This window comes from Trachurus trachurus, assembly GCF_905171665.1.
Source record: "Trachurus trachurus genome assembly, chromosome: 20".
Lineage (NCBI taxonomy): Eukaryota > Metazoa > Chordata > Actinopteri > Carangiformes > Carangidae > Trachurus > Trachurus trachurus.
This window is the reverse complement of record NC_139911.1, coordinates 8,481,458-8,492,894: the sequence shown is the minus strand read 5'-3', so window position 1 is coordinate 8,492,894 and position 11,437 is coordinate 8,481,458. Positions and strand designations below refer to the sequence as shown.

General features: G+C 42.2%; 1 protein-coding gene across 1 annotated transcript; it reads right to left on the bottom strand.

The window, feature by feature from the left end:
* Window positions 1-5,136: 5,136 nt before the first annotated feature.
* Window positions 5,137-10,878, bottom strand: plcxd2 (phosphatidylinositol-specific phospholipase C, X domain containing 2; the record flags this gene model as incomplete). Its single annotated transcript, XM_083995947.1, has 8 exons — window positions 5,137-5,472; window positions 7,084-7,214; window positions 7,381-7,491; window positions 9,316-9,471; window positions 9,590-9,643; window positions 10,248-10,367; window positions 10,474-10,610; window positions 10,776-10,878. 8 exons carry the CDS (start codon window positions 10,876-10,878, stop codon window positions 5,313-5,315), a joined length of 972 nt encoding a protein of 323 aa, XP_083852073.1. The 3' UTR covers window positions 5,137-5,312.
* Between the last annotated feature and the right edge of the window lie 559 nt (window positions 10,879-11,437).

The window sequence follows — 11,437 nt, the reverse complement described above, 5'->3', positions numbered from 1 at the left end:
AATCCGCTGTCACATTGACACACAAACACACACATACACGCACTTCAAACATACGCACACATACAAACGTAAAAAAAGCCGGCGGCTTCAGCCAATTGCGACGTGTAGAGGAATGCAACAACAGCTGGAAGTCGAGTTAGGGAGGGAGGGAGTCTCTCTCTCTCTCTCGCTCTCTCTCCCTCTCTCTCTTTACCTCTCTCCCTCTTTCTCTGTGTCACTCCCTCACACAAAGAGCACCGGGTACAGGTGTTAACCATACAGCGTTTACAGACCACCTACACTTGACCTCTCATTCTTACTGGTTCAAAGAGAGAAAGAAGCCTTTAGGCTGGTAGAAGAAGAAGGAGAGAGAGGAGAGGTAGAGAAAGAAAGGGTCACAGAGAGAGAGAGAGTGGGGAAGAGAGGGAGAGAGAGGGATAGCATTCTTTCACTTGGCAGAAATGATAAGAAACCATGATAAGAAGCATGTTTAGCTAATGATATTATAACAGGAATGCAGACTAGTCTCCTGTAACAGAAAATAGCCCAGATCTAATACAGTGGAATGATACACGGAGAAAGATCCAAATTGGCAAGCAAATAAACTGTAAAAACTGATATAACATAGAAGACCAAAAAAAAAATCCTAAAATTTAGGCACTTGCAATGACAGACTGTAATCTGGATGTACCAATTTGTGATGGGATGATTACAGTTATGGATACATGTCAGGGGGGAAGCAACAGCACCTGTCAGTAGGCTACAAAATCCACTTTTTAGAGGCACATTTCTGAACTACTTAGGATTATTATGCTGACAGCAAGATGCAGATGCAGTTCACGATGATCTTGAAGAAAAGGCGGAGTAGGTTAATCCCCCTAAGAGGATATTAGCAGGATTTCAGTGAGAATAAATTTGAGGGAGAACATCTTCTCCAGCCAAGCTAAACTGATGTGGCCTTTAATCTCGTGACAAATAGCCCTCAAATACAGGTGGAGCTACGTAATTAGATCCCACAGGGGCGCAGGTGCAAGACTTATCTGATGTGAAAACCCCTCTCTGACAAGCATGCACGTTCACCCAAGGGATCGTGCAGGTGATGAGCTAAATTAATTGTTTTTTCCTCAAAATTGAAGGGGAAAAAACGGAATAAAGAATTTAATTTTGCGAAACAAAGATGAAATATGAACCTAGTTTTCACCAGTCGATGCGTGTTATCGCTCTGACTTGTATCGCCATATTTCATGTGGGTACATCTGCAGACAGTCTATTCTAAGTCATGTTTGTCATCTGAAAAATCTCTGCTGCATGTACGGTCATGCATCAAGTCTGAGGTCGTGATGCAGGCATGCCGGCAGCTCTCTGTATCAGAGGTAGGTAACTTTACTTGGCAGAGGTTCATGCATTTCTAAGTTCATAACAGAGGTTCCATCAAACAACAACATGCACAACACACAATTATAACACTGCCTGTGTCGTGCAGAATTTTGTTTAGGCTATGCACACAGTCCACAACCACAGTAATATACAAACTTAGTTTTTTTTTTAAGTCATCCAGATTGAATAAAAAGCAAATTATATGTAGGCCAGAATGATAGCACAAGTTCATCCATCTCAACACCTCATCTGAACACCTCTGAAAGACAAAATATCAGCTTTTGTGCTCATTTTAGGTCTTGACTCAATGTTAACTGATGCATCTCCGGGGTCAAATTCTTAAAAAGAGGAACCACTTCATGTTATCAGGATAATACGCTTAAAATCGTCTTGCAGTTCCTTTAAACACTCTTTTTTTGTCAAGCGTTTCCAGGGGCCATTAAGCTGTTATGCCTCCATGGTTGCTTGCTATTAGAGCAATGGGAGCTGGTGAGCTTTCCCAGTGACATCATCTCAGAGCCTGCGGGTTTTCAAGAGAGCCGCCGAACGCTTGACAGCATTCCCGAGTCAGTTCCACAGCTCCCATGTGATCCCAGGAGGCTGAGCAGGAACTCTGGAGATGTTTGGAAAGGGATTGAGTTGTTAGGGAGACCCTGCCGTGAGAGACCGGTTTCATTCAGATAAATCCTCCAGCTTACATTTTGAATAGGTTTTTAACAGCCGTTACTTTAAGGCCCAAATTCCTTTTTTCTTTTGGCGTGATTTTTCCAGTCAGTGCTGGAAATCTCGTGAAACAGTATCTGAACCACTTAGCATCAATACTTTAAATTGAAACCAGTACAAATTGAGTTCTATTTCATTATCTGGCAGCTCATTTAATCTCAGAGGAATTCCTCCCATCATCGTTGATGTAGGGCTTCAAGCATTCTGTGTGGGCAGAACTATTCAAACCATTTACTTTGACTAACATCTTAATGACGGATAATTGGATGAACCTGACACTGTTTGTGGCTTACGGGAAAGCGGCGTGCATTTTCGTCTGCTTCAGTGCTTCACATGTTTTGTCAAGCCTTATCTCTTTCTTAACCCCTCACTCGTTCTATTGGAGGTGGGACACTACTGCCATGTGTTTTTACAGCTGTTGCAGTACTGTAGTCGTCATGATCTAAACAAGAGCACTAATATATCTGTGTGTAATGGATGTTACTGACCTGGTTGGCTCCAGCCACTGACATCACTTAACACCAGGGATGTACAGTGCAGTGGCTCCAGAAAAACACACAGACCCATGAAATGGAAGAAGATCAGTCTTCTCTTGACACAGGACGAGGGCGGGTTACACCTGGACAGGTCAGCAGTCTATCACAGGGACGACATATGGAGACAAACGACCTCACACACTCACATTCACACCACAAATTTAGAGTCGCCAATCATCCCAGTGTGCATGGCTTTGGATAGTGAGAGGAAGATGGAGAGAACATGCAAAGTCCATCCAGCGAGAAGAAGTTAATTATGTGTGATAATATTACCGCCACTTCAATGCTACAGTAAATCTTAAATGTTACTTAAGATTGGGAGCTGCACCATGTTTGGCTCTGGTGAAGTCTAACCTTGATTTACGAGGCAAAGTGATACCGTTGGCTGTGACCCGAGGGTGTTGATGGGGTCTGGAGCGACATGAGGTGTTGAGTTTGGAGCTCGCTCGGGTTGGACAAACCAAACTGCAGTGGTGTTTGGTTGCTACAACGACATATGCTAAAATTGTGGTGCCCCGACAAAAACCAAAGTAGTTTTGGGAAACGGTGTGTTAATGCTGCGCAACTTTGTGTAGAAAATGTTTGAAGAGTAACAATGTTTTGGTGATCCAACACGTGTACAAGAGCACTTTGATTAATTCAGGACAGTATTTACATATGAAAGACCAAACTTGAGTTGTGCACTTCTCTTTCTGAAATCTGGGAAGCACAGATAGAGAGATAGGGAGTGGGAGGAATGCTCTCCATCAGTCAGGGCTGCTTCTCTCTGCTCTCTCACTTACATGCCAAGGTATGCGTAATTGCTGCACAATTAGAGTGACCGTGTGTGTGTGTGTGTGTGTGTGTGTGCGTGCTCCCCTGCAACGCTTGGAGATCACATTTAACTGTGTCAACAAAGTGGCCTGGACAGAACAGGCAATTTCACACTAGTGTGTCAGGGAGTGAAATAAAGGACAGAGCTAAAATGAACAAAAACAAAACTGAGTCTCTCCCACTTTCTATGAGTCCAGCTCAACTTTAACTCATTCCTCATTCTTTCCATTTCGTCATCTCTTATGGTCTAGTAGTCCACGCTCTGTCTTTCACTTTCTCCATCTCCCTGCTCAGCAAACGCCTCAAACTTTGTCAATTACATTCATCTTCTTCTGCTCTCTTTTGCTTTTTCCCTCTTTTTTTCTCTCTCTCTCCCTGCTCTGACCACAGGAATGCAGGTCGCCTGTCACTGCATTGCTGTGTCTGTCATGCATAGTAATCACCAAACCCACATTAGCACACACAAACACCATAACACACGCACACACAGACACACACACACACACACACCCCAAACTACAGTATGCATGGCCATTTTTTTCATTGCTCTTTCTCCATGGTGTGTGTTATGGAGCCTGCTGCATACTTGACACGTGCTGGACACTGCCATATACTGTGGCTCTTCCATGCATTCCCCCACATTCAATGGAGACTATTTCTATTTCTGTCTAGTCAAACAATGGAGGTGAAACGAAACACTGACCAAAGCATTTATGGCCGCGTGTACTGTACTGAACTGTGGTGCAAGTTCCACACATACCTCTGTAATTTATGCATTCGTGTATTATATAAAAGGCGCTAAACCATACACACGGTGTCGGCTCGGTAGGTTACACTTTCACGTTTTGTGATTTTGCTCAACATAAAAACAACAAATATGAAAAAAGCAATCACAATTTTAGTTTCACGCTCATTTCATTATCGGAAAAAACACCAAGTGCAGAGTTCAAAACCAGCTTCAGCTCTCAGACTGAGTGTGTTTACAATTATCAATGTGTTTGAAATACAATGCAAACAAATTTCCAAAATGCCATCATGTCAGGTGTTTTCTTCATATGTACACATTTTGTTTGTAGTTAGCTGTCTGAATATTTTTTCCATTCCCATGAGGTTCCTATGAAGTTGATGCTTTTAATATCTATGTTTTTTTTAATCTGATCCTGGCTTTCAATATCATACAGAATTTCAATGTGGCCACAAAACATTTGAAAATAAAAGGAACAAAAGCAGCTGTTATAATATTGATATCATTCTTAGAAAAGAAAGAAAGAAAAGAAACGTCTACAGTGGTTGAAAATTCAAGTTAAATCACTGTTCATATTACAGGTAGCTGAAAATCTGTTGACCAGTGTGGCAGTGTCATGTCATAGAGGCAATGTGATAAGTTTCCATTTTCCCTCATAAGGGAATGTATGAAAATAAATCTCTAAACGACGCCAGGGCTGTGGTCTGACAGGATTTGGTTGGCCCTATGAAGATGGTAAAAAATGCAAGTGGGCATTCTTGTTCTTCTCTGACCTAAGCTCTGGCTTTTTTCCCTCTTTTGGACTTTGTGCATGATATCGTGGCAGGACGTTTGGCTGCAACCAAAACCGTGATGCTCAAAAGTTAGTTGATGAGTTTCTGAAAGGTTTCAAGGCTCAGTGTCGCTCAAAATGTCTAGAAATCTCTGGCTCATATAGTATAAATAAGTGTGTTAATACTTAAATGTAAGACAATTAAACCGTATTAGTGTATAAGAAGATCTGATAAAAGTTCTTATTTGAGTCATTAGCGTCATACAATGAATCATAATTAAAAATAACCTTAGAGTGTTTTTAGAAACGTCCAACGTCCTTCGAGTGTCCAAAATCCAACCCATTAGTCCCGCTGTGCAAACATGGGTCATCTTGATTTCCTGTCCAGATCAGACATTAGCTGGTTATTGAGTCTGATAACAATGTTCGCAAAGTCAGTGAGCTCCACAAAGTCAGAGGTGATGATGTTGACCCCGTCCACCCCGGGCTTCTGAGTCTCAACCCAGGATATGATGGTAGGCAGGTGTCTAGAGCCACAAGAAATGACAGATAGTGGTTAGATTTTCTTAGATAATTGTGGATTTAGAAATTTAAACATGTCAAATTTGTAAGATTTTGAAATTCTACCATTTTCTGTTACCCTCAAAGTCCTGTCACTTTAACTTTAGTTTGAACTGATTTCCTCACTCTGGAAACAATTGAAATACCGAGTGACAAATTTCTGTCTCTATTGGTTTCATTGTTATGGCTACAAAGATTAATATAATAATAGATTCCCATTGTCCTGCACATGTCTTCTGTCCTCCATGTTTCATGAAAAGCTGCTGATCAGGTCTTGAACTGTCATGATGACTCACAGTGAGGGAAAACTGGCCTGATGGAAAAATTTTAAAGCAGTGATATTTGTGTCTGTCTCTCTGTCTGTCAGTGAGAGGTCACTGTGCCAGTATTGTTTCCAAATCATGTCTCCAAGTCATTTTCTGGGCACACACACACCCACTCTCACACTGAGGAACACACGCCATGTCTCTGTAACTCTACCACTTCTAACACCCTTGTGTTCTCTGCTACGCTTGAGCCACCAGCAGAACAAAACCAGGAAGTCAGAATGTTTACCCTAGCGGCGATAAACAATCCCATTTCCTCGGAAGTGCAAAATTAGGGCACCTCCTGTCTCGCCAGAGCTTCCATTCGGGGAGTTTTACAATCCAGCGTCAGTGCCTGGTTCTCTCACATTTAAGGGCATGGTGGATATGTGGTTATCTCAAGTCACTCCACTGTCATTTCCACTTAAATCTCTGGGTCTATGAGCAACATGACCAGAAAGATTTGTGAAAATAACTCAGCTTTTGCTTAGGAAATGAGATCCCTTATCTGAGAGATGACATGTGTTACTGTTTGAGCCTGTGTGGTTTGGAAGTGGATATCGAGGATTAGAGATGATTCCCACTGGAATAAGGCAGTGACGTGACTCAATATTGTGACAGGGACACTTGACATTTGACATACCATTTTTTTTATAATGGTAATCAATCTTCTATAAGTAAATTAAACACACTCCGCACTGGTGTTGCTGCAATAGTATGCTACACCCATGTAGAAGACAGGGTGGAGTTTAAAATAAGTTTAAAAAGGCCGAACACTGACTGTGACAGCTCTTTCCTGCAATGACACACTGTGTTTTCCTTTTCCTTTTCAAGGGCATGTGCAAAATTGGAAATCCTCTTTACTGCAAGCATGTGCTGTTGTTGCTGCTATACCGCCCCCTACTGACCACAGATAAGACTGAATTGAAAATGAAACTGAGCAGATGAAGACCCTGAGATGGTGAGCATGTGATTCCAATGAGGTAATAGTTAGGGTAAAATAACTAGTTGGGGATTTTTCTTTCAGGTTATAATTGGTTTGGGTTAAAGTGATGGTTAGGCTTAGGTTAAAGTAAGTGAAAACACATATGAACAAGGAAACAGACTACACTTTCTGCAGAATATACGCCCGAGCGTTCAAAGGAAGTTACATGTTAAATTTCTGGTCTCAAAACCAAGTTGTTGACATGCTGTGTTTTTGTATATCCGCAAAATCCCACCACACCTCCCTTAGTTACACCCTCCAAACCACAACCAAACTTAGCCACTGACCTCTCCACTAGGTAGTTACGAAGCCCCCAGACGAGGCCCTTGGCCACAGTGTTGGGTCTGGGCGTGAGGATGGCCTGGGTCACGTGGAAGGAGCCCTGTTTCGCTCTTTCCTTCAATGTCGTTTCCAGGAACTGGACAGGAGACAGTAGGCGAAAGGAGATCTCATCAAAATCCATAAACAGTTAAGACAGATTTCTGGAATGATTTTTCTGTCTGAAGTAAAGTTTTTAAAAGTTAGTAGGACTTCATGCTGGTATGTGTATTAACACAGCATGAATCAGACTGTTGTTTTCTGACCTGTATGAGTTTGTTGGGTTCAGTGGTGTTCGCCCATGGTGCAGGGATCTTGTTGCCAGGCCACATGACTGAGATGCCCTGAGCTGAGGGATGATGGTAGAACACTATAACCTGAGGAGAGGACAGAATGACAGACACTGAATCCAAAACCTGTGGTATCAAAAACAACACAGACAGATCTTGATTTTTCATTATGTATCCCCAGATTACATTCGTTAAAGTCATTAGGTAGCACTTCTCAGGTCATGGTGCAAAAGCCTGAAAATACTAATATTAGAAACTTAAAAACCAGTATCACTGCACGTTTATCCATAACCCCATTTTTACAGCCATGCCAGGATGCCCAACTGATCTTTAATCAGCCTAAAAAGGCACATGTTACTCAAATCAAATCATGTCACTATTGCTTCTCCTCTGGTTCTAATCTCCACCCATCTACTTGAACACAGTAACACATCCTTGTGGTCAGTGTCAGCCACTGTGTTCATACAAGAAATAGCATCTGGCATTGTTATCCCTGCACACAAGACTCTCTTAGTCCAGACTATTGTCGTCTGTGGTTTCCTGATGTTGGAAGAAGCTACAGGATATTGTCAGAGCAGGGGTGTGCCTCTCTATCCACAAGAGTCATCTCCTCTGAGAACAGCCTAACACCATAACCAGCCTAACTAGCACTTACTATGCACTTTAACCTGATCTCCTTGCACTTATAGTGAATTGACACCAAGGTCTCCTACTGCACTAAAGCTTTGGTGATGTGATCTCACTTGTAAGTCACTTAGGATAACAATGTCTGTCAATGAGTCAATATGTCTTCTATAACTGGAAACACTGGGTTAGATTTAGGATCAAAAGACCACTCTTCTTCAAACAGTGATTTAACATTAATAGAATATAGATGCAGGTTGGGTTACAGTCTTTTCCAGTGACAGACAGAGTGCGGAGAAAGGCTGCCCCCTGCAGCTTGTCATAGTGCCAATCTCTGCTCTTCTACTCTCTCTACTCTGTTGTCATTCTCTGTCCACACTCCTCTCTCTCTCTCTTTTTCTTTGCCAACTAAGCTAGTCACAGATTAGGGTCATAGGAACAGAGATTTAACTGATAGCAAGCTATCTGAATTAAACAGACAAACAAGACAATGCAAACACAATGTCACACTCTCTTCACCTAAACCAGGAAGTAGGACACTTTAATAGATACACACAAGCAAATACAGTATATAGCTGCTTGTTGGGCCTTACATCTCTATACATCTGTGTAAAATTAAAAGGATGGAGAAAAATAATTAAGACCAAAATGTGTCAAAATAAATGATAGGAAGTGTAAAAGAAAGAGAGAGGGGTTTGGCTGAAGGCAAATGGTGGAGAGATGGAGAAATTAAGGAAAGCAAGGGAAACAACTTTGAAAAGAGAAGAGATAAAGAAATAATAAATTCTAAACACAATGAAAAAAGGAAAGCTGGTTGGATGGTGGAACAAGTGTTAAGAGGATGACGCTCACCACTAATTCCTGCCCAGCAGAGTCACAGGCTGAATGGATTACCTGACCACAGGAGTTAAGTGGACTGTCCAGTATACACCTGCATAGCACTTTTACTTGTATGGTATACACATGCAAAGTATTTGAATGCAGCCGTTCATGCATGCTGGTGCAAATACTTATCAACAGAGAGTGTGTTGTGTCACCCTTTAGTAACGATGATGATGATCTTTGAACTAGATCCTATACCAAGATCTGCATTCAGATGGAAATAATTGTCTAAGATATCATTTCTGTACTTCCAAAGCCAGTGGTGGCACTGAAGTTATGGAAAGTTATAGAAAATGGTTGGATTGAATGTTTCAAGGCGGTTTTATGTAATCTTATACATCCACCATCATAATGCCTAAGTATATTTTTTCTAATAACAGTTTCGCTGATGCAACCAGATCTCACCTGATATTTCTTCTCCCACAGGTAGTCCAGGCTGATGCTCTCCACTGCACAGTTGTTACAAAGCTTGCTGCCAAACACTTCCTGGAGCATGGTGATGAGGTAGACATGATGTTCTGTATTCATTGCATAGTAGTGGTTGAAGTCCAGAAACACCACCTAAATCAACATTAACTTCAGTCAGGTAATAGCTTGAGACTCTTTCCATGCTTATGCTTCTTTATTGCTGTTTTTACTATATTGTGTTGCATGAAAAAATATTAAAAGTCCTTCTCACCTCTTTCCTGTGTCTGCAAAGGAAAGAGTGGATTTCTAACAGACCGTCCTTCACCTTTGGGGGACAACAGAGCAAAAGCTGGAGATCATTTGCAACATCAAAGCAGTTTTAGATGAAGTTTTAGACTGAAATCCAAAGCATATAGTAATGAAGGAAAACAAGTGAAATGCCAGTGAAACTGCAATTACAATCTGTTAAAGCATGGGATGTTGTTGTTCTGACAATCAGCTAAGCCTGTATCTAATAGTTGACAGACACAATTCCATATCATGATGCACTGCTGGAAGCAAAACACTCAGGCATGTGTTAACATGACCCATGTTAGAGGAGAGATGTTTACAACTGAAAACACAACCTTTGATCCCTGAATGAGGTCATGTCCATCTTACTACTAACAACATCAGCTGCAAACAGTGTAGAGCAAAACATTTACTGTTTCACGATGAGACAAAACATCTATACCAGCTGAAGTCTCTGAATTACATTCATATGTCATTTCGATTATTTCAGGCAGTGAGACAGCTGATCTAGAAAAACATAATTATTCAGCAGAAAACTGGGCTTTGACAATCCAAAGAGACAAATCTGGTAAAGGATTGTGAAACACAATAAGAATGTAGGCAGACTGTGGCAGTGTGTCTGTATGTCTTCTGCTCACCTTGTGTCCAAAGAGACCATGGATGAAGTAAATCTCCGTCCCAGACTCCCCTGGCTTGGATGAGACCCTGAGATCAAAGTAGCGAATTCCTGCATCCAGCTGCTCCTTAAAGGTCAAGTTCTGTAGGAACACAGATCAGAGGTCACATTATAGCCTATACATTGCAACTACAGCTGCAAAGCAAAACCAAATACACACTTTTGTCACTATAACTTGAGATCTGTACCTGTGTCATGGACCACTTCACCATGACTTTCTTGGCTACAACACTGAAGGCAGTGGCCAGATATTTGACATAAGCCTTCTGATCTGGGCCCACAGGAGCGTGGACATCTACCCAGTAGGTGAAAGAATCATGAGACCCTAGAAGAAAAAAAAAAACAGATGATGATGATGATGACAGGGAATAATGATACAGATGTCGACAGAGGGATAGGACTCAAAGAAGTAAGATAAGGCATCACACACATATCACCTAAATCTGCAAACACACACATCCATCCATACTTTGATGGCATATTTACGCACCTGGCACGGCTAGATGTTTCAGGGGCATGGCACTGAGCTTGTCAGGGAGCGAACCCATCCAGTCGGCATTGACATTGCCGATCCCCGCAGGTCGTGTCTTCATGTCAAAAACAGCCTGTCAACAACCAACCACCGACCCCCCCTACCTTCAAGAAACCGCTCTCTGGCACAGACGCACTCCCAGTGAGAGATCCCCGTGCGCTCCCAGCAGGTAGAACCCATAATACATCATCTCGGAAAGTTATTATAGCCTTGAAGTCTAACCAGCCTTTTTTTCATCTAGGCTATCAGACCTCCGAGTGATAGCGACCGGCTCGACTGTGACCCGTTTTCCTCGCCGGGTTTCTGCTGAGCTATCGCATGGCGTCGCGCTGCGCTGCGCTGCGCTCCGTTCCAACTGGCAAACCGGGCATCCGTTGACAAGAGCGGCGGGTGGTTAACGACCGCGATAATCCTATTAGAGCGAAATCCCACTTGTTATCCCCCCCTCTTTCTCCTGCTTTTTGGCTTAACCTGCCTCGTGTGTGTGTGCGAAGACCACCCCGTGGATATAGCCTACACACAAACACCCGCACGCACACACACAAAAACCGGGGCAGATGGGAATGTTGGTCATTGTTGGAATTTATTGTGGTCCAGAGTCAGCAAACACACTAAATAGA